The 24,971-nt window shown below is 37.7% G+C and overlaps 1 protein-coding gene across 2 annotated transcripts in view; it reads right to left on the reverse strand.

Annotated features, from left to right (window-relative positions):
- cryl1 (crystallin, lambda 1) overlaps positions 1–24,971 on the reverse strand; it is a 39,124-nt gene that overhangs the window by 9,412 nt on the left and 4,741 nt on the right. For both annotated transcript variants that reach the window (XM_028435859.1, XM_028435858.1), the window contains exons 3-6: positions 23,537–23,663; positions 17,977–18,138; positions 15,473–15,568; positions 12,035–12,133 (exon numbers count right to left, since the gene is read on the reverse strand). In XM_028435859.1, the coding sequence (XP_028291660.1) occupies positions 12,035–12,133; positions 15,473–15,568; positions 17,977–18,138; positions 23,537–23,663 (484 nt within the window). The remainder of the gene's footprint in view (positions 1–12,034; positions 12,134–15,472; positions 15,569–17,976; positions 18,139–23,536; positions 23,664–24,971) is intronic.

The following is a 24,971-nucleotide window of genomic DNA, read 5'->3' on the forward strand; positions in this document are numbered from 1 at the left end:
ATCAGGCCTTGATGCTCAATGCTAAACTAATACCATTGTCACTTCTTAAACTATACAAATTAGGATAAGTTGTGTATCTGTGAGTCATATATAAAACTGCTGCACAGATGAAAAAAAGCCTTAAAAAGATTTTGAGATGTTTTTCAGCTTCAGAAACATCTTTACAGCTAAACAACTGCATAATTATAACTACAACATAAATTGTTTTATGTATTACTGACAACAAAAGATGTAGACATTCATTCAGTAAACATTTTAAAATTACTATTCTTTTTGTTTTTGTAGTTTTTTTTGGAAAACACATGGGTAGGCACAATCTCACTTATACAATTTTACAGTTTCCTTGGCCCTATCCCCATTGTCCTTAATTGAATAAATACATACATTTTCTAGATCTGTATGCACTCCTTTAACTGACCAACTCTGAGTATGTGGATTAACTGCTTTTCTTTCCCCTGTTCTGGGTCCTCTGTCCACCCCTGTCCTTTTCTTTGCCCTCTCTCCTGTCTTTCCCTATCCTTTCCTTCACCCTGCCCTCTATCCTGTAGTTGTTCTGATCCCAGTGTTCCATTTAAATGTAAAGTTACTGTATTTTATGATCCCTATGTTCCTTGTCTTGTATGTAATCCTGTTGTATATTGTTTTGTGACTCATCTTGTTTTATTAAGTGTGACATTTTTTACATCCTCCTGTCTAGGGACAACAGATGAAAATTAGCCGATGACTAAAATCTGACGTATGTACATTTGTTGTATGTTCATTGATATGTACTGTCCCTACTAAAATAAATTAATAAAATAAATAAATAAATAAAACAAACAGAGAAAAAACAAAAAACGATAATGAAGAAGAGTCCAAGTGTCTCAGTCCACATTGTCTTTCCCGAGTTTTCCATTTTTTTGAACAATGACAAAGGGAAAGAAAAAGAAAAAAAAAAGGTGGCGGGTTGGGCTCGTCCCCTCATTGTCCTTTTACCACCTGAGACAATCATCCACATTAATTCTTTGTACATCCTTCTTTTCAAAATGTTGGCACACATGTTAGAAATGTTGTCCTAAAATTACCATTCTGAACAATTTTATTCTTTCAGAGAGAACTTAGGGGTAGCAGCCATTTTAATGGAGTCGTGGCATTCGCGTTATCTGTTGTAGTTAAACAAACAAGTGTTCTTTGTGATGACAGTGTTTCAGAAGTAAAAAATATGGTCAGTAACTGTGATGAAATGGCTGTGTAAGGTTAACTGTTGGAGCCATAGAGGGACAATTGTTGTGAGAATCATTAGTTATCATCACATTCTCGTGATTCTGAAGACGAAAAGCCATCAGACATGTGGGTGATGGCCAATGGGTTTCACCTGGTACCTATATCAGCAGCGCTCCATCATAACAACTGATATGAAGTCTTACTGTTGTAAAGAGCATAACCTCATAGCAGACTGTTTGGAAGGCTGCATCACATCAACATCAAATTTACACGGATATGTTCTCCACAAACCCTTCCTTGAACCGTCGATACATCCATGAATACCATCTGACAGTGACCTGACCAGAAGGTACGTTCTCGCTCTCAGTCAAGACTCAAGTAACTGCTAAACTGGCAGAATGATGGCAATGTGCATGGTGCTGATCATGCTTTCCTGATGGAGTAGTTACGTTTACCCGTGGTGGCTTCTCAAGGACTCATGATGAACATGATCTGATTGTATCTAGTTTTAATGCAATCTTTTGATAGAGCATGCAATTAAAGCTCATAACAGGTACCCTTTAACGGCGCAATTTTTGTAATTTGTCTTTTACATTAACTGATTTTTTAATCTTATTAGTGAGCAAAGTAATGACACGCCATGGCAAAGCCAGGACCAAGTCGGCATGGGAGAAACAAAAAAAGCACAAAAACCTGAAAGTCCTCCATGCTTCAAATAACAGTATCAGATGTTTTAAAAGAGTAAACTCTGTGTTTGAAAACTGGTCGTTTTAGAGCAGAGCGGCTTCCGTGTTTCGAGGTGGGGAAATCCTCAGCTGGCAGTTTTCTATGGCTATTCACACAGTTCTGTTGTTGGTTTGGGCCAATAAAATGCACAATGAAGTAAAACGCATGGCTATTAATGCATGGGTCACTTCAACAAGTGTGTATTTTCATCAAAGCAGCAGCAGAGTTAAGTCATAACTACAGTCAGCTGTTTTGAATACTCAACGGAGGTCGCAGACAAAAATCACTTTCTTCTCCTCACTTCCTTTCTAACCACAGAAATACTCAATTTCAGCCGTACTCCATTTTTCCCCATTGCAGAGGTGCATTAAGTTGTAAACAAATATAAAAGCAAGGAATCTATGTCTGTCTGTCTGTGTCTGTGTCTGTGTGTGTGTGTGTGTGTGTGTGTGTGTGTGTGTGCGTGCGTGCGTGCGTGCGTGCGTGCATGCATGCGTGCGTGGGCATGTGTGTTCCTCAAATATCTCTGCGGATCAGAATCAGACTGGCCTGAGAGTTTCAACATGGCTGCTGCTAAGTTCACGGGTGTGCAAGTCGGATTTGTTTGGACTGCAATGACACCGTTAATAAATTGTTTCATAAAAATTGTTCACCACACCACTACAGTCATGTTTGCAGCAGAGCCAATCACTGCAGAGCCCACGCCCCACGTAAATGCGCACGAGAATTCACCTCATAGAAGGACCGCAAGCGCATGCCCGCTTGCTATGGGTTTTATGCGCGCGGTTGTGGATTTCACGCGTGTGGCTTTTTGAAAATAATGTGACACCATAGCCCCTCCCCCCTACTCAGTGCAGACAGAGAAGAAACACACATATTGACCAATAGAATGCGGCTTGAAGAGAAAAAAAAGAGAGAGAGAAGCAAAGTGGCTTCCAATCAGGAGTCGGCTCCCGTTGTTCACGTCAAAAAGCCATCACATCACTAGAATTAGGTACTGAGGGGATATGTGTCTGTGAATGTGTGTGTGTGTGTGTGTGTTTATGTGGGTAAGTACACATGCGCCAACCTGTATGTTCTTGCATGATGTGACATGCTTGATAATTGAATTAGTCCCATTTTGTTACATGCATGAATATTACATATTTTTAATAATTTACCGTTTATGATTTAAATGACCCTCACTAACACTAACCATCACCATTGCTGAACGATTTCTTATTCTAATTAAATCATCACTTAAAATGAATTATTCAAAACTTAATATTTTTGTTTAAACATACTAAAAGTTTGTGTTTAATACCAATGCAACATCATAACCATGATGGATAACAAATTCATACTTATTACAATATTCGACCATACATACACTTTAATTATCCTCAAAACAGATATCTAACCAGATATAGCCTTCAAAACACTTTCAATTAGCATGCGTTTGCAATACTATTTTTGCTTTTTCCCAACGGCTAAAAAAGCAAAAGGTACCAGTAGTGGTTCTTTCACATTAGTGGAATGGGGTTTAATGCCCTACAGTGTCCTTGCTAAAAGCCAAAATATATGAAAACACAATAGTTATCACTCTACACATTTCACAACAAACCTAAATGTCCCTGACGTCCCACCTTTAAACACAACCTCATTTGGCCATCCATGAAATAGCTACTTAACCTCCCACTTTCCAATAGCAATACATACTATAATAATAATGTATCCTTCACTGATCACCGTAGTGAAACCATAGTGAAATTTTCTCTCTACATTTAACCCATTAATCTCGAGGAGTAGCAATGGGCTGCTACAGTGTAGCGCCCAGGGAGCCCGGTTAGGGTTAAGGGACTTGCTCAACATCCCACAGTAATGGCCCAGGTGAGATTCAAACCGGTGACCCTCCAATTACAAGCCCAATTCCTTAACCACTAATAATAATAATATTAATAATAATAAATAACAATAGCGAAGTTTGGCAGCTAAAAATAAACTGATTCAACATTATACTGCAGGAAAAGGTATTTATTGTGAATATGAACTGCAATAAAACGGCTATTGACAACCATTGTTGGGTTAATGCAAAGTAATGGAAATGTACAGTGCCCCTGCCTGGCAGAGGTAGGTGAGAAAACCTTCAGAAACTTTGAGGCCTGATTCCTCCTTTATGTACTTTAGAGACTGCCAACACTCAAATGGACATAACTTCTTCAAATTTTCAATGATTTCTTTGTGTGACCTCATCAGAAAGCTAAGAAACCACACTTTTAGAATCTAAATAACTCAAAACTTCCCCTGGCCAACTTGTTCATGGCTTTATCATGGTGTGCCACGTACAGTATATAGTTAAAGTAGAGTAAGGACCCAAATCAACCAAGCCACCCGGGGAAGAGAAGAAAGACTTGAGAAACTACAAATACTTGAGACCGCAGGGCGGTCACATATAGTCAATCCCTACATTATATTGCATAATTTAGGAGACACGTCTTCAAGAAACATCACAATCATTTGTCCTTGAATCCCTGCAACATCCTGAGACTGAAACTGGTCTAAGAACAAAATACCAAAAAACAAATAGAGCAATGTTGTCTGTGTATTGGAATGCAGTGAGGAGTACATTGACCTGTACATTAGAAAAACTAAACAACCACTACACCAACACATGACTCAACACAGAAGTGCCTAGATCTTTGGCAATGACTCAGCAGTCTGGGGGAAAGGACATCTAAAGGAAACAGGACATTCTTTTCAGAACAGCAATGCACAGACCCAAGCAAGAGAAGATAATTGGTTTGAGAGATGAGTAAAAGAAGTCATTTTTGTAATTCTGTGAGGGTCATCTCTGAACAGAGGAGGGGGTGAGAAACAATCTCTTCAGTATCTATAATCCCAACATTTCTTCAATCCTCGGATGATTTAACAACGTTGTACCCGAGTCATGTGAAAACAGGAATCCTTTATCCTGAGAACGAACTACACAGTGGGTTAATCAAGATTCATCAATTTCACAGTATGAATCTTGGACACAACTAGATAGTTTCATAACTTAAGAAGCTACTTGGATCAAATGGCACATGACACGCCTTAAAGGGGACATATCATGCTAAATCCACTTTTTTAGCCCTTAAATGCATTTTGTTGTATATTTAGAGTGTTTAGAAGTACAGAAAAGTTCAAATTAGTCTCTTCAGGTGCTCCGTTGATATCTTTATATTCTGTTTTGGTCATATTTTTCAATCTGTTTCGATTTTTCGATTCTCTATTACATTTTTTGAACAATGACGTCACAGTATTTGCAGCGGAACTGCCAAATTAGGACATCGACTCCAGGCCCAACACTTCGAGCAATCCGCCATTTTTATTTCTCGCTTTTATTTTGTAGTCCAAGCTCAAGGATGCTGAAGTTACGAGAGGATAAGTCAAAATGTTCAGTTGTTGGATGTAGTAACCCACACGCTTCATTACACCGTCTCCCAGCATCAGAACCTTTTCAAAGTGCCTGGTTGAGTTTTATATTTCACGGAAATGTACCCACATCTGTGGGTAAGTTCATTTTTGTGTGCGCGCAGCACTTCAAGGATGACTGCTTCAGCTCAGGGTTCAATTCCTTCTATCTTTGGAGACGATGAACAGAGCACTTCGGTAAGCTGTAAATAACGCTAAAAAGTGTGATAAGACGTCCCTGTCATTGTTTTGTTAGCATTAGCAGTTGCACCGTCTTCAGACTTCATATGTTAGCGCTGTGTGCTCGTTTTAGATCCTTGATGATATGGCCTACGTGATTTAATTTAAGTCTAAAGTTTTCATTAGTCATTTCATTTTGCCGTTTTTGTCTTTGGCTCGAACATGTAAAGCTGGATGAACAAGTCTTCCGTTGTTGACATTTTGTAAATAACGTGTGAATAAAAAGTTTCTGCGCCGCTAGATAATCGTATCTCTTCTATCAAACTACAAAAATGGCCGAACAGGGTGGAGTTGAACCGAGTGTCACCTCTGCAACCTGGAGAGGGGGCGGGGTATGGAGTGTCTCATTTGCATTTAAAGAGGCCGCACCAAAACGAGTTGCTCTCAGAAGCACATCAGAAAAGCGGTAGAAAAGGGGCCTGTGGAACTATAATAATGAGGAATTCAGACCCAAGCATTGCAGGTCTGCTGTATGATTTATATGTAAAAAGGAAGGATTTAAAAGCATGATATGTCTCCTTTAAAGCAAATTTACTCAACTAAGATTAAAAAATACCAGAAAACAAAAAATACATGGATGACTAAGAACAGTTCTCATCCACTGAAGAACTTTGATTAAGTAGTTAAGGGCGTGGTGTGGCTTGTGTTGCACGCACCGTGTGACCAACCGGGTGTGTGTGCGATCATCGAACCATTTTTGAGCTGGACCACATCGAGCGCCGGAACAATGAGCATTAAAGCGGAAGTGGTAATTTTTCTAAATAAAACACCTGGAAATGGGGCAGTGGTCGCGTAACGGTTAAGAAAACGGGCTTGTAATCAGAGGGTCACCAGTTCTAATCCAACCTGGCCCATCACTGTGGAATGTTGTGCAAGTCCCTTAACCCTAACTGCTCATGTTCTATGTCGCTTTGGATAACATTTTTTAATCTTTCTTTGGAGCCTGGCAAAGTGGTACACGGACCTGAACTGGACCGTGACCTGGTGGTCCGGGAACACAGTTAGTTACATATAAAAAAAAGACAAAACAAAAAGAACTAGAAAAATCTGCATTGTCGCAAACAATGCTAGTTGGAATGTGAAAAATAGTTGCCAACTCTGTAAGTTTGTACACATTACCAAAAGCTTAGATATTTGTAGGAAGTACTCACAGGGAAAAAACAGCATTATGTTAAGTAATTGAATTATCAACAACCATTTATATAGAGTCAAGGTTACAGATAGTGTGCAGGGCAAGATTCAAACCAGGCTCCCCTTGATGATTACTTACGTAGAAGGTAGAAGCTGGCTCTGATCACACTGAGCTATAGCTACCCATAGAAGTATTGGGGTAAAAGTTCTACTTGTGGAAACAAAGTAAGGGATAAATGCAATGTAGCAACATTTTAAGATATAAATTGTGGCTGTAGCTGCAGGATTAAAGCTTTAACAGGAGTTTTCCTCTAAATTCACGAGCAGCAGCTGTCTCGCTCTAGCAGACCTAATCAAGCACTCTAAGGCAGGGGTCGCCAACATTTCTGAACGTGTGAGCTACTTCATAGATACTGTGTAGTCCAAAGGGCTACCTGTTAGAAAAGAACTTCCTAAATACTACATTTACACGATTTAATTTTAATTGGAGGATAAGTTAATAAGGAAGGCTGGCAGTACCTCAAAAAGGTAAGAAATGTGGAGGTTTCAACATTGAAACACTTTATTTCTCCAATTGTTTCATTTTCAATACATTTTACAGAAAACCCAACTTGCTTTTTAAAAAAAAAATGTTACACATTTCATAGTATGTATAACATACCACTGACCAAACACCACATCTGTAACACTTAAAAACATTTGCCGTAATGTTTCAGAGAAAATAAACATTTAAAGATGATTCATTTAATAGTAAAACTTTATCAGCAGTATTTACTGCTGATAGTAGTACTATATCTCTCATATGTATTCATCTTTGTGAGTTTTAATCCTGGAAAGTAAATCAGATTTTAGATGGAGTTCATTGGTTGTGCTCCTGAGGACACCTCACGCGGTCCATGTGGGCTACTTGGTGCCCACGGGCACCATGTTGGTGACCCCTGCTCTAAGACTTGCAAAAGCAGCATAATTTGCATAAAACCTTAAATTACATTAAATGTTAGAGTTAGCATTTTACAAATTAGTTATCATTGTCAATAAGCAGAAGAATATTTCAATCGGTGTAAATCGACTAAGATTTGCATGCAACATGACTATTAAAAAATGAATATAAATTAGTTTTTGTCAGAGTGCAACCTCTACAAAAGAGACAGATTTGTAGATTGGAAAGTGGACAAAATTTGGTGCTAAAATTGTCTTTGATTTCAGAATTAACAGAGATATAGCAATTTAAAGTAAAAACATAAAAACTTTTATTACATTAAAAGTAAAAGTGTTAGCATTATACAAATTACATAGCAGCACATTGGAACATTTTGATATTTTAAAGGTGTAGATCAGTTAAGAATTGGCTAAGTAGTGGCATGTCAAAATATGGTCAGAAGAATAAGCAAGAATTTGGAACTTAAAAGTGAAAAACTTTAAACTACTGGTACATGTAGTGTTGTTTTAGTGGTAGATTATAAGAAATAACATTTCTCATTTAACTTGTGTGAAGTTTTATAAAATAATTTATTGGACAGTTGTCATATTATATACAGTATAAATTTATATATAATTAAAAAAAAGGCAAATTGTCCATCTCAGTTTAAATTAAAAGCTCTGTCATGGTCACAGATGTTGTTTAGCGGACCTAATTGAGTCCTTTTGAGAGACAGTTTTTGGCCCACAGACTTTATGTTTGACACAGCTATACTAGAGCAAGGTTCAGCACTTTCACAGCAAAGTGGCATTTGTGTCAGCTCAAACCAAAAAGTGGCTATAGGGTTCATCCCACTCAGCAACATCACATGGTAGCGATCCACACATAACAAGGAATGTCATGTAGATATGAGTCTACGCTTTCACGACCATGCGTGAAATCACTGAAATCACATGCAAGATGTGCAGACGCTGCTTTATAGTCTGAGGGCACAAAAATACCCCCTGCTACATTTCTCTGAAGAGTACTTGGACATTCTGAGATGACTGTTATTCCCAGAATGTGTTTGTTGTGCTCTGAGCTTCAGTGTTGACTGAACTTTCAAGGGTTTTCACCAGACTGCAGGCCAAAGAGCGGCTTTTGTAACAATGCGGAGTCAACCAAATACTTCTTATGAATAGCCTGACATGTCAAATCCCAACAAGGATATTCTTCCAAAACAATGCCTGTGTTACTTCCTTAATTATACCATGTTAATCAGGGGTGAAACAATATAAAGCTTTACAGATGTTTTAACCCCTTACACATCCAAACTATAAGTGTCTAAAAACAAACCCAAATGTATTTTTATGTTTTCTTTTTCTATTTGTATGACATGCAAAAGCCTCATGTCCTTAAGGAAACACTAAGATTATTATTACATTAATTGTCAAACATTTAGCAACTTTAAATGTTTGCATTTTGTGTTTGAAATAAAAGAATATATATATATAAAAAAGTGATTTGCTGAAACTTTGCATTTAAAAATAAAAAATAGCTTTGGCATCCTTGTAAGAGACACGTGCTGCCAGTAAACCAACAAACACCAGCCTGTCATTAAGAAGACATGTCTTCTGCTACTGAATTACTCCAAATCCATTTAAACTGTATTTATTCAACCAGGCAAGGACATATTATGTGGCCTAGCCCATTAACCCTGATAGACCTGTGAAAGTGTTTTTAAGTATTTAACACTTAGGTCTATTTTTTTCTTCTTCAGTTTTTCAAAAATATTAGATACAAATATTAGATATACACTCCCAGTGGTGTAAACCACCACTGGGAGTGTATATCTACCTCCCATAGATCCTTATAAATCAATAGCCCCTTGTGTGTGACATAGATAACTAATCAGTTAAGCATTTATTTCAGTGGTGCAGTCTGGTATGTGTGTATAAGTTGAGTCACATGTATATTCAGAAGTTAACATCAATGTGTCGCACACAACCAGAAGGAAAGCATCATCTAAGGCAGCATTTCCCTACCATTTTTGTTTTATGTAACAGAAATATCATATCAAATTAAATACCCCTTTGTATTTGTTGTATGTAATTTGTATTTGTCAGCAGGATCATTTTAGTCCAGGGGCCAAATACAGCTTTATTTATTCACAAATTGGCCAGATGTGAGAAATCAAATCAACTAAGGTGCAAACGATTAAATATCTGGAACTCAAATGAGCAGTGGTTTACTTAATGCTCAATGCTTCCTGTCATTTTTACTCATGGAAAACTTGTGACACATGTAGTCCAGTAAAACAAAAAACAGAAACTAGGACTTAAAGCATGTATTTATGTATTTTCAAAGTTGCAATAAAATGGGATGTTAGCTAGGTAGAAAAACTATGGTCAACCTGTACTTTGCTTTAAAAAGGATATAAAATAAGTAGGAAAATTATATATATTATGTACCCCCTGCAATCTGTTTACAAACACCAAGGGGTACACATTACCAGGTTGGGAAACACGGATCTAAAGTGTGACTATTCAATTATACTTTTTTCAGTCTAGCTTTTAAAACCCTCAAGTTGAGGTGGGCTGGAGTTTCCCTAGATCGGGAAAACTACAATACGGAGGTAGAGGGGTCAACTTCTGATCGAGAGGTTAGGGGTCTATTCCCAAATACCTGTCTTTGCGCCCGTGAGCAATTCATGAACGCAACGTTGCTCCCAATGGTAAATTAGCACATTTGCATTGCATCTCTGTCCTACTGATTTTGTTTGAGGTCAGAGAAAACTGCTGAATGGTCAGAGGTTGGAATACAGAGGAGAGATATGGGAAAAAGAATTGACTATTGTGGGTCTTTGAGCGACAGCCTCAACTCCCCAAAGGCTCCCCAGGTGCTGCACTGTGGCAGCCTACTGCTTTCCTTCAAGGGAAGAATTTAGGAATCAAACTGTAATGTGACTAAAATGAATGACTAATTATTACTATTACTAAAACATAATAAAACATTATTGTTTGTTAGTCCCACAATGGCAAACTTCTGTCATTATACCAAGAATAAACATTTAGAAAAAGAAATAATAATAAAGAATAAGAGAATAGGAATATTAAAAAACTCGAATAACAACATTAAAGAATAATAGTTCTTCTGACATCTGAAAACAGATATCTTCCAACACCAACTGATCTAGTTTTTCAGGTAGTGATTTTAAAAACTCACCAAACATGTCTTAGTGCTCAGAGAAAAGTGCAGGGGTGCAAATTACAAAATTACTTTACAAACCTTTAGAAATAAGGCAGTGCAAAACTAGTGGTGCAAACTCATTCAAGTGACGAAGGATATGCAAATAATATAGATTTGATCCTGAGAACTGCAGTATAGATGCAAATCCAGCCTCTATTAATGCAGTTAGCATGTTTTCACTTTTGTACAGTATGTGTGGTTAAACAACTACTTTCCCACTACAGAAAGAAAACAGGCATTATTAGTGCCTCTAAATTGACTGACTCAACTGAGAGAAAAAAAGAGGCAGACAAAAAGGTTGGGGTCATTTCCATTTTTCAGTTCCAATTACATCTTCAACTATCCATGTTCAACTACAATTAAATTCTGATTACAATTACACCCTCAATTACTAAATGTCTTAACCATGTCTTAAATCAGCAGTAAAATACACAAATGATTTTCTCTCATCTAATTTGTTTCTTATCTCTTGGTTACCTTGTTAGGCTTAAACCAAGGATATACACCTTGATTTTTTTTTATTTTAAAGAAAAAAAAAATTTTTTTTTTAAACCTGCCCTTTACAAGGTACAGCAGACCATAATTCATGGTGAAAAACTAATACCTACTACCTGTGTGGGTGTGAAGATTCACAAGGTATTTTACACTATGGCATCTGAGGAATGCACACCTATAGAATGCAACAATCAACCCTGATTAACATGTTGGGATTAACCCAATTTTAGGAGGTAGAGCAGACAAGGATACCAAGAAATATAATAGGTCGGTGACTTTAAGGGTGCACTCACAATGGCAGCCCAGGTCAGGCCAGGTCGTGCATGTGTGAAACCATTGGGGGCCTTATTGCGAGGCTTGTGTGAGTGTTAAATTCCTTCTTAAAAAGACCTTTGTTGGAGACACATGTATTTTGTAAACAGGGACAAGGCTGGCCTGAGAGCAGTGTGAGTGCTATGTGATATGTGTAAGCCATAGAGTTTTTATTGAATTTTCATGCCAATTACAATTACAAAGTAAATTATCTAAAATCATTTACAATTCAATTACAATTACAACAGCAACACATTTTTCAAGTACAATTTCAATTATAATTACCCCATAATTGTAATTAATTACCAATTACAATTATAACTGACCCCAACCCTGGCAGACACTGACCTTAACCAGTCTCCAGGACTCTGAGATTATGGCAGCCTGGACTCTGTTAACTGCAAATCCATCAATCTCTCTTTTCAGACGGACGGGCACCTGGCCAACCTGCATTGCAGAAATCAGAAAAGTAATGCATTGTTTACATTGGTGCTAAAACTCTCAGTTGAAAATTAAAAATAAATAAAAATGATCAAAACTGACATGCAGGTTCATCTGCATTGTACAAACTAACATTTCAAAGGTGCTATTTAATGACAGAAGGTGCAAATGTTGTTACATAAATTGTGACTGGTTCCAGCTTTGTTCTCTTGAAAGTTTCCAATTGGCCCCAGGCACCGAAAGTGCTGTCAGCACAAATCTAATGTAGTCTCATTACGTTGCAGGTGTGTTCTGGATTGCAATTGCAGTTGCAATTTATCAGTTACTCACCACAGAGGGCTTCACAATGAAAACTAAAATGTAATCTCATTAAAGTCTCATCAGTCCGACTCCCATTCAAATATTACAACACAGAGCACATGTTGATGTGTAGAAAAATATGAATAAAAACAACATCAAAATGAAAAAGGAAAGCTAAAAGATGTGGCTGGATGTGGAAGGACCAGAAAGGAAAAACCATTATAGGGTGCTGACTACATTAGGAGTAAATGTCCAAGTTTTAGTCACTGTGCTCTAAGAATTACTTTGATTATATTAAAAAATTAGGTTAATCTAAAACTGTATACGTTTCTGTGTTTTTAAAAATAAAAAGAGGGAAAAAAATGAATCATCAAAACCACAATTGTTTTGTTTTTTTGCAAATTGCAGAGATTTAAAACAAGCACTGCACACCTTTTTTTTTTGGTTTCCAACTTAATCGTTTGCTCGTTTGGTTTCACAACAGAAACTCAAATCGCAAACCAGTAAATGCCATCTATGCTGTACATAATTAACTATAGCTGCTGCGCCGCAATATTCAGGGCCAGGTAGGGCTGGGCGATTTTGCCTAATGCACTTTTTAATGCACTTAAAAATGACTGCAGATATCAGCTATATTGTCAAAAGTGCAATTTTACTGCTGTGATTGTCCTCAAGAGTTAAAATGCATAGAACAATCCCAAAATAAAAAGTAAATGAGTCTCTGTCATTAAACAATTTCAATCTTTAACACAGGTTTAAGCAAAAGTGCAACAGCAACTTCACAGTAGCTTCAATTTTCTGATTAAGAAATCAGATAACTTTTTATTCTATAACATATAAACAATTAAAAAAAATAATAAACTCTTCCCTTAGCATCTCAGCATAGTGCAAATAAAAATTTGAACATTCCTGTGGCACACATATATCCTACTCAAAGGGTAACAAATGTAAACAAAGAGGGAGTTTTGGCAAAATTAGGCAATTCTGAGTGAATGGTAAATGTTCAAATGGACTTTCAGTGCTTTTATAACAAAGTAGTTCCAAAGCACTTTACAATATCAGCACATTCAAACATCAATGGGACAGAGCTGCCACGAAAGGCACTAGTCGACAATTTGGAGCAACTTGGAGTTCAGTGTTTTGCCCAAGGACACTTCGACGTATAAACAGGTATAGTCTTGGGATCGAACCCTCAACCTCTTGATCAGAAGGCAACCCATCTACCAAAGTTGGCATTCTAATGAGAAATTTTTTTTTTTTTTACTTGTCTGCACATGCTGTCAAAGGTCAACACCACAGGAAGTGCAATCATTATGAGACAGCAATGCATATTTTGTTATTGCAATAAAATAAATTGATTTATTTTATTGCTTAATTGTGACCATCACCAGCCCTCCCTAAGGAAGGGTAAGAAATCTTTTATTATAGGGAGGATATAAAAAGGGAGAGCAGTGTTACACCTAAGTGGAGGGGGAGGGGGAAGGGGAGGGGAAAGGGAGCAGGGAGGAGAGACTCAAGACAGGAAATAGAAAAGGTGGGGAAGAATAGAAGAATAGCATATGTGCAAAAAAAAAAGAAAAAAAACCGCTACTGCAAGCCCAGGAACTGCCCTGGGCCCGCAGATGCAGCCAGGCCAGCAGAAAGAGCGGAGGCCAGGGAGCCCCAGGCAACCCCCCCGCGGCCGAGCAACCCCCCAGATGCCCCCAAGATCCCAGGCCGAGAGGCAGCCACCGCCCTCCACACACACATCCGAGGAAGCCCTAAGCAGCCGAGCACCCAGCGCATCCCCCCACCGACCCCAACCCCCAACCCCAAGGCCCCCCGCCAGCATCCAGCCCCCCCGCCCGAGACCCCAGCTGAGAATTTTCCATCATTTTAGGCTTGAACTCACAATTTGTGGCATAAGAGACAATGCTCTATGTCACTGAGTTAATTAGCAAGAGACAACTCTATGGTACATTTGTTTAAAACTTCTTTTTGCTCATTATAGGAATTCTACAGCTGTAATGATTAGTCAATAAATCTCAAAGTCATACACATAATTAATCCACAACTATTACATGATGGAACATCTTCTATGTCACTGAGCTAAATAGCACATGTCACCTGTCGCTTCACTAATTGACTAAGTCAGTCACCTGTGTGCAAGACAGCAGCTGTTAGTGTTTAAAGGCAGATTACAAACGACTGTCAAAAATTCAGTTATTAAGACAAAAATACACATTTTGCATCTAGGCAGCATGGAGATGTTGGTAAATCATTATTTTACCAATGATTTATTTGATCCATAAGTTAAATAAGGTATAAAAATGAAATTTTTGTGTTGACTCCAACTGTTAGCATGTGAGCAAAGTTGAAAATGCTGTAAATAATTTTGACACTTCCCAACATCTGCAATGACTCTACATTTTTGTCTTTTAAAAAAAACATTGAAAATGTATCAAAAATGTGCAAGTTTATGTTTACAGTCAAACATTTTGTGGAACTGAAGGCCTAAACTATGATAAATTAAATATCTGTGTAGGACAGTGTGGAGATGTGCTGTAGCAAGTTTGGTGTTAATTGGGCAAAAATTGTGGGAGGAGATGGATTCAAAGTTTTTACATTTTTGCTAAAAACAGAGTGAGAGAATGTTTAAACTTACCAAGGTAATTTCAGTTTTTGGGCTACATTTGGGTGAAAATTGCAAATCTTTCGAAAAATGTTATTTTAGAGGCATCTTTCATCACCACCACTATGACAATTGGCCTGTTTTTGCAGCTAAGGCCATCTAACATGGGACTGGACTTTTTTTTTTGTGCATGTGAAGTAGGATATCCCCGAAAAAAGAAGAACATGCAGGATAACAATAATGATTCACAAAACTACTCTGGTAATTGTTTATCATTGCTATTTTAAAGAATGACTTGTGAATGTGACAATAACCTCTCAAAGGAATCAATGAAGTGAAGTCTACATCTGCACCATGTAAATGTGGTGTTATTTTTACCACTAAGAATATTTGAGATGGCCAAACACTAAAATATGTTTTTAAAAGCTGTCCACCTTGGTCATCAGAGCATACGCAGCATCCATGACGGCCATGACTGTCTCTGGGTGAGGTACCAACTCCACAAGTTTGACGTAGTAGGGCGGGTTTACCTGAGGAGCAAAGGACAAACACAAAACATTCATCTGAACAAAGAGGTCAATAACAAGAGAAGAGATGCTTGTCCACATTCTTAAGAAATGACTGAGAGCCATGAAGGACAATCAACCAAAGGCTGCTGAAGTTAGTGAGACATAAAACTGTCAGCATCTAAAGTGAGTTCTTAAAGGAATCCATTACTGTTATTACAAATTTAGACAAAAACCTTTGAAGATCTATGCCTAACAAAACGCATTATTATGCCCCATATTCATTTTAATTTGATTGATGATGTCACACCTCCCAGCTGCCTGTAATGAGTGATGATAAAATGATTTATTTTAGATCACTGCTTCATTGTCTACTACAAAACCACAGAATTTGAACTGTCGTCCCCTGCGGTCACAGATTTTTTTTCGAGACAGACGAACTGTTTTTATCCTTTTTTCGGTAAACAAAAGAGGTTTACATCGGCATCTTTAACTCTTCCTGATTTTTTAGAGAAACCAAAAGCAGCACACGTTGTCATTTTGACTGAAAAAGCTGCTAAATGATCTAAAAAGCAGGCTGAATACTTCAATCCAATAGAAAACAATGGGCTGTTTACAGGCAGTGAAGATGTCATCACGTGATTTCAAGATGACGGAACACAGTCTCTTAAACTGTAAAGTAGTCCCATTTTTAAAAGTAAAACAAAAAAATTATTGGGGCAAAATAATGTGTTTAGTTAGGCACAGATAATCTAATAAGGACCTGTACATTTCAAAGATTTTAAGCCAAATTTGTAAAAACAGTGGAGGACTCCTAATAAACTACGAGTATAATGATGGGTACAACTTTGTGTGTAGCAGTTAGCAAACATTTACCTTATATAGTAGAATGATAGTTCTGTAATAATCTATTGAGCAGATGTGTTTATTCATTTAATTCTCAACAAATGTTAGCTATTTCATGAAACAGTAAAGAATAATTAAATTATCAGAGGAATAAATGTGTACAGCCTGGTTCAGTGTCTGCAAACTTCATTATCCAAAGAGTATTTTACCCTTTCCTAAAAAACAACAGGAAAAATATCTAATTTTGTAGTGAAACACGATGAGCAGGTCAAGGTTTCACTGGTGTTTTTAGTTAAACTGGTTTCCATCTTAACTAATGATGACTTCTGAGCACAAACAGTTAACTCTAAGACTCTTTTTATCACTTTGTTATCACACTAACATGTGACCTGCCAAAGATCCAGCATCCATGTAGAAAGAACACTGCTGCTCACTTCCATTTTGGGAAAAAAAATAATTGTCTACACTAAAATTGGTTACGCTTCTTTGTTAAATACCCATCACTAGTGTTGAATGACACAGAATGAGCTTGATGACATACTTGGTGTTTAGAGAGACTTGGTGATTGGTCATATATTGCAATAGAGGATTACTAGTTTTGTCAGTAATAAGAGAGAAGAGCTAAAGAACCAATGGCTCAAAGGCCGCAACCCCTTGTACAGTATGTATTCAGGCCTGTTAAAGCAAAAAGGGAGGTTGGTTGCATCACTTAGCTCTAGTTATCACAGCAGAGCCTATTTTTCTTTATTTCATCTATTTTTCACACAAAAGATTGAACCCAGGTGGATAATCTGTCACAAGTTAAACACATGGCTACATGCTCACTACATCACTGAGTACAAATAAAATCTATTGGAATTATTTTTCTCAAATCTTAATTTCTACTAGTCAAAGGTCAATTTATTAATAATATTAATATTATATTCCTTCGCAAAATGCTGGCAAGCATATCTAAATCTAAAACATTTGTGCAGTTTGATTCAATGCTGAGAAAAATATATGTATAAAAGCTGTTTTATTTAATCCATCCATTTTCCGACCCCATTGCTCCTATTTCAGGGTCACGGGGGTCTGCTCAGGCACTAGGCGGGGGCACACCCTGGACAGGGTGCCAGTCCAGTGCTACAGTATATTTAAATGTGCCATTGTTCATTCAGTTTTAATTGTTCTTTAGGCTTAGTCAGTAAACTACAAGAAATAGGGCATCGCTATCGATTGGCCTTTTGAATTTTCAGGCTTTAATTGAATATCCCAATAAATGTTTAGGTTGCTAATTTTGCTGCCTACAATAATTCATTTTTACAAAATCATCTATAAATTAATTACTATTGTGTACTTTCTGATAGCGGGGCAAGGTTGGAGTGACTTGTTAACGTGAACATTTGTGCTGATTGCAAACCAAAATCCTTTCATTTGTAACCAACTATGCAATAAAATTGTCAATGTAGATCACATCATTCTCATGGAAATATCTGTAGGAAATTACAAAATTTGGGAAAAATTGTAAGTTAGAGTGGAAAATGAACAATTACTTATTTCCAGATAGTAGGTCAGCTAGCAAGTAAAGTACCATTAAAGTAACTAACCGGATGGGAGACGAGACAGCGGCTTTTGTTGTGCACTTTAGAGAACACGCTGCTCGGCACGAGGCATGAGGTGGAGCTGCTGAGAATGACGTTGTTTCCCACGAGGCGCTCCAAATCCTGAAAGATGCTCTGCTTGACCTCGAGCTGTTCAAACACACATTCCTGCAAAATCAAAAACATCTATTTAGATCCTGTGGTCACTGGAAAATATTTAACCCAGTCACTGGTAAGCAGGGAAGTCCGATACAACTTTTTCATTTCTGATATGATACCGATATTGCAGCCTTACGTATCGGCCGATACCAACATTGATCCGATATCAGCATGAACCAAACATCCTTTTTTTTTTCTTCTTCTTTCATAAAAAAAATATAATTACTTATTTTGTAGTGTAGAATGTTAGAAAAGGCTTGATCAAGTGATGTGACTCAAACAGAGAACAATAGTCAGCAACAGTAGGTATGAGAAAAACTCACCCATTTATTATTAACCATACATTTACATACATTTTAACCTTCAACATAATATCTACAGTATTCTACAATTGAATAAATAAGAAATGAATTGGGGGGAAAAAAACGGAAGATCCGTAAGTTTTAATCCGATATTTGTTTTCTGGCTAATTTTGGACCAATATCCGATATCGGATCGGGATCCCCCTACTAGCAAAGTTACAAGTTTATTTCCAAAATGGAAATGATTGGATGTTCAAACATTTGGGCTTCAAAATATAATTTTCCTTTGTGAATCGATGGTGATTGTTAATAATATGCGGCGGTTTACAGTACACTTCTCTTAAATACGTCTCAGTTCTTATGATCAACTTTATAAATGAATAAAATATCTACAAAGGCTGAAAAAAGCTGAAAAGAATGAATAAAGGATAGAGAATCCACATGTACGGTTTTATCCAGACATTAAACTGACAGTAGGATTGAAAAAGTGTGTCTGTAATTGCCAGTCATATTCTGATCAGGATGATTAGATCAAAAGGATAAATTAAATTGAGAATAAGTAACTACTTTCATGAATATTAAATAACTATCAGTAAAATCTCCTTTCTATTTTATTTTTTTTTTTTTTTTTTTTTTTTAAAATATATATATATATATATATATAAAATCTCCTTTCTAAAGTGATACTAAACAAATGTGACAAAAGTTACTGATGGCTCAAAACTGGATTTTAGCCGTGTGCTTTTTCAAGGAATCATCAGAGGCTTAAGGTGACAGTGGAATAGGAGTGGCTGTCAAAAACAGAATTGAATGTTAATAAGCTGCAAAAGCATTCTTTCACCTTTTGTGCTAACCTGCCTTAACAGGCTGAGCAGGGAGCATGCCTTTATGTATGAGAAACATGGTGATGCTCTGCACTTTAACATAGTTGCACGAGGGGTTTGTTGTCCACCAAAACCAGGAAAACCTGAAAAATCATGCATGAACTGTCTCCATCCTAGTTAACACTTTGTTAAAATGATGCCTGTTGTAAAACATATTTAATGAATAATCAATCAATCAATCAATCAATCTTTATTTGTATAGCGCCAAATCATAACCAATGGTATCTCAAGGCACTTTACAGTAGAGCAGTCTTAAGGACGGACTCTTCATTTTATGGATACACACATATGCATATATACGTATATACTACCCTCTCCCATTCTCCTTTGGATCACTCTGTAATTTAAGTATTACTACAGCTACCTGGAATGCCAGACTAAAAGCAGCATGACTATATCAGCAGGCAGCTATCAAATGATAGTAGCACAAATCTCTACACCTGTTAATGATCCATAGATAGTCCCAGGGTGAAACCATGGGATCAGGAAATGTTGGTTGGCAAACTCACCAGACAAAATTAAACATAAGCAGGATGTATAATATTTTCACATTACTATCTGTCAGAGGCAGAGCTACGCTGCCAGCAGAAAGTATTGATTCTTTATGGCCCTGCCTGCCTTTCTGAGATCCCATCACCACTGCTGTGATGAAAAGCAGCATTGTTCCTGTGAACTTGCTCAGCTGATAATTCTGACTTCATTTTAAACAACAGTAATTTGGTTACTGGTGTGATGTTAAACGTTTCATCAACAGGCAGAGTACTGCTAGAGAATTATATCACACACAACCGTGCAACAAAGTATTTTAAAAGGTTATAGAGGGAGAGGCTTCAGTCTTTTATTTTCTCTGTGATTCACCACAGTTCAAAGCACACGTAACGTCAGTGTTCAATCACTGTTTCCGATGACTAATTATCAAATTCTTAACAACTATAGAATAATTTTATTCTGCTTCTCAGCACTGTTATCAGATGTTGATCAGATGTGTTCTCTGTTGTAGGTTTAGTTTGATCACACAGGATGGATGGAATGGTTTGATGCGATGTTCCATCAGTTGGTAATGCTGGCAGGTCGGCCCTGATCACTGCAGAATGAAACTTAGTTTGGTGATTCACTTTGGGCCTCACAGCAGCACCGCTTAAATGCACAGCATCCCTTATGAGCTTTGTTGGTGATGGCTGTGCAGTGAATGCAGGTATAAATGGAGCAGCATCTGCATTTAACAGCATATTTTACTCTTTTGTAAATAAGAGTTCATTCCATCTGATTTGGCAGAGAAATGAGAACCTTCTGAGGCTTTTAACACATTCACTTTAGCCATAGAATCCATCTCCAAGTCCATCTCCTTCATTTTCCTCCTCATCTGTTCTTGTTGTTCTTCTATTTTGCGTTGCAGTTGTTCCTGTTGCTCCTGCATCACATGTTTCTCTTTGAGTATTTTCTGACGACCATAAGAGCAGCAGTTTTGGCCTCTGCCTTTATTCGGGCTGAAGTGGTACTGGACACAACAGATTTGCTTTTCTTTTAGATGTATTTGAAACGATTGTCACTTGGTCCAATATTCACTGGTGCACTTTTCAGATCCATCACTGTTTTCAAAATACATGATGTTGTATTGTCATTGGAAGCTGGCTCTTCAGGACACCAGTCTGACCAATAGCGCCCTCTGCTGAGCTCTGCTGTCAATCAAAATCCTTTGGCAGCTCCAAGAGCCATTTATTTGCCTAGGGTTATGGCTAGGCTTAGCTGTGATTTTTTGTTTGCAAAAGTGTCAAATGGTAGAAGTTCTAACACCTATTGTTCCTCACACCAGCCTCACAGTTAATAGCCAGTCACCAGTTTATTTAGATACTATATGGATCGTAACCACAGCAAAACAAAACTACAGCATGAGCAGATTTTTACAAGCTAAAACATCCACAATCTGAATGAAAACATGAACAGGACCAGAAAACTGCTGAAACAAATCCTAAACAGTCCTATCGTGTGAGGAGACCTGGTCCAGGACCTGGGGAGGGAAACCAGGTCACTTTAGTTCTCGCTCTAATTTCTCCATAAATTAAACACAAACAGAATAAGTTAAAAAAACACAAAAAACAGAAAAATGTGTTTTATCTGGTTTTTGTTTTTTCTGTTTTGGTTTTAAATCAGAAAAACAAAATAACCAAACTGTTTATTTGTTATTTTGATTTGGTTTTAAAACGGAATAACCAAAGAACGAAGGGTACAGGGATTCCTAATGCTATATAAACACAGCCACAAAGTTAGCTCGCTAACATACCTTATGAAGTGGTCGCTACAACATCAGCAGACTCTGCTCCTCCCAACCACAGAAGTAGGTTTAAAAACCACTTTTTACATCGTTGTTCTGTGAGCTTCTTACATTTATCACCCTTGTGAAAGACAATCTTCTGTACTCGATAAAATCTCTTTTCCTTTTCTCGGTTAGAACAATTGGAGCAGCCGTAAACTACACAAAATATGGGCATTTTGATGATTTCAGACGGCAGATTCTCAAGCTTCCTGTCCTCCATCTGAATTTAGCGCTCTAGCTTTGTCGCGATGCAGCAAAGTGTGTGACCACGTGAATCAACAGAGCTGGCCATAGACATATACACATTAGGTCAGCTGGGGGGCACTGCCCGCGAATGCTCCCCCACGACACCGACACTAGGTTACACTGATAAGGTCCCAAATCCAACAGAACAGCGAGCTTCATCTTTATATAAAAGCATCACCGAGCAGAAAAATAGTGCATTGACAAACAATCCAAAATGTTTTTCAAAACATACAATGATTTTTAGCCGAGACGACTTTGAGACAGAACATGCGTAATGCAGCAGCAGTAATGAGCTTCGCGAGACCTCCGTGTTGCGTTCACGTCTATCGTTACAACTTTGACAGCGATCCCAAACATCCAAAGTAGCCTGACATTGAATCCGTGTTTCAACAAAGCCTTTCTGTTGACAAATGTTGTGGCATATGGACTAAAAGCCAGTTTTTCCACGCCACGGTAGGCTAAGCAAGGAGGGATATAACACTGATGACACGCACGCCAAACAATTGCACAGAGTTGGGAGGTTTATTGTTGGAAACATCGGCACTTACTTTAGTAGCATGCATTGGTTGACTTACAGATACATCATGATGCGGTCAACAGAAAGTTGCTCTCCCAAGCTCACCCCACCAGCATGATGCAAGCCAAACAAAACACACCCCCAGGTGAGCGCACGTACTAATATAAACTATTCCCACAGTGCCACGCCCAATCACTGTGATGCAGAAGCGCGAATACTCTGAGTGTGTGCACGATACTCATTCACATGAACCTCATACCCTGTACAGCTTCTACAAAATCTTCTAGGAATCATGAGTCTGATACCATCATACCATTTGTTACTACCACAACAAATTCGACCAGTGATAAAAACCCTCTTACGTTGCACACATATTAGCCATATCATTACGGCCACTGCCAAATTAAATGAGTAACATTGATTAGCACTTTGTCGTAGCACAATCTGGCTTTTCAACTGGTGGCTCGTGACACAAAGTAGGTCTCAGACCGGTGGAAAATGTATGTGCTTTTGTCGTGATTTGAATGGAATTTATCATGATATTAAGACAGTAGTGTCATATAGACGTACTTAAAACATATGTGGCGTAATTCTTACTCTTTTCGTCACAGCACAATGTTTTCAGCATTTATGGAATGAAAAAAAAATGTTTGTTCATTTTAAAATGTACTACAACATGAATTTGTTTTGCATTGTGTTGTTGTCATGGGTATACAACTCATTGTCATTAAAAAACCAAAAAAACCCCTCTGTAATAATATATGAATGTACTATATAAAATTGCACAGTATCTTCATCAAACTAAATTAAGTAATTCATAATTACAGCTTAATAATAACAGTTTTTGAGGATTGGTGGTGGGATCTGAAGCCCAATCTGTTGAGGTACACTTTTTAAATATTATCAGAGCATTTTATTATGTCAATCGGCCAAATTGTAGCAATAACACTAATATCAACAATAACAAAGGGTCATAGCAAGCATACAGTCTAAAACGACATAAGCCTAGAGTTTAGTGTAAGTCAGACCAGCTATGTGCTCCTTAACTCATAATTTAGAAGACCAACCTCTAAACTCATTATGATTTTAGTAAAAAGTAGATTATAGAATGTGTGTATTTGCTTTCTGCAACAAATCATGTTACCTGCACAAAGAAAGCTCCCTCCAATGCCTGAGCGAGGTCATCATGACTGCTGATCAGATTAAGCTGCTGTGAAGCCTTCAGTTGGCCTCTCAGCATGTGGGCTTCCTCCAGCTCCTCCAGTTGCTTCCTGAGAAGGAGAGGCTGTTATTACTTACTTCAACACTGGCCACGTTTACATGGAAGCGTTAATTCCTCTTTAGAGGACAATTAAAGTTAATTCCTTTTTAAACTGACCTTGTAAACACTTAATTCCTAATACAAATTTAATTCCAAATTAAATTTAAATCCAAATTAGGTGGCTGGTTTATTCCAATTTTAATTCTGAATTAAATAATTCCTCTTTCTTGTAAACACTTAATTCCGCTTTAAGTGAAATCCGGTCATTCTGCGCATGCGTGACTTGCTGCAATGACGCTGATAGTCCAAGATGGCATCCCGGACACCAGCTCACACTATTTATTTAAGGCAGTTGCTATCCATACCATTGCCGTATCGCAGCGCCCCTATTTGGCCAGTTTAGGTCACGTGATAGGTCAGTCATTGGTCAGTTTAGATCGCGTAACTAAGACTAAATCTTACCCTAACCCTAAAAATTGTTGCGATATTGGGTTTATAACCTAAGCCTAAGCCTAAACCTAACCCTAACCCTAAACCTAATCCTAGCCCTAAAACGCTACGTACTTGTACTTCGGTAACCATACCAATAGCACCAGGGGTTGTCCGTACGGCAACCGTACAAATAGACACTTTCTTTATTTAATAAGAGCCTTAGAAGACATGGAAATAATGAAAAGAGAAGATGAATGGAAGAATAAACATGCGGACATTCACACTGACTTATTACACACACACGAACACGCGGACTTATTATAGAGACACGGACGTCGGTAAACTTAACGGCTTCATCGGGCCATGAAGCACCAGAGCTTCACTAATGATACACGGATCATTATAAAGTTATTTTTTCACTCTACGTCCTGTATAGTGGAGGTAGAAAAGCTGTAGCATTAACTGCTGGCTTTTATTGACCAAAGTACGGACTTCTGTCTTCCTTCTCCTCTGCTCTCTCTCTCTTCTACTCCACGGAGCAAAGTGAAACCGTGTGTTATTGTAGAGCTGCTGCTTCAAAACTACAATCAAAATTCTTCTCATGTTGTCTTCTATGTTAGAAAGCCGAAAAGAAAAGGTTTGTTGAGTGTTTTTATCACCCCCAGAACTAAAGCGGGATTGAATAAAGCCAAATAACCAGTTTTCCATGTAAATTCTGGAATTATTATTTCCATATATACACGAAGCAGAACACTTTAATTCTGAATAGTAATTCAGAATAACTAATTCAAAATTAAAAAACATCATGTAACCCTGGCCACTTAGGTGGATAGATTCAGAAGGTGTGTGATTGTCTGTCTCTTTGCTATAATGTGTTCCACGGACC

The sequence above is a fragment of the Gouania willdenowi genome, chromosome 21 (genome assembly GCF_900634775.1).
Source record: "Gouania willdenowi chromosome 21, fGouWil2.1, whole genome shotgun sequence".
NCBI classification, from domain to species: domain Eukaryota; kingdom Metazoa; phylum Chordata; class Actinopteri; order Blenniiformes; family Gobiesocidae; genus Gouania; species Gouania willdenowi.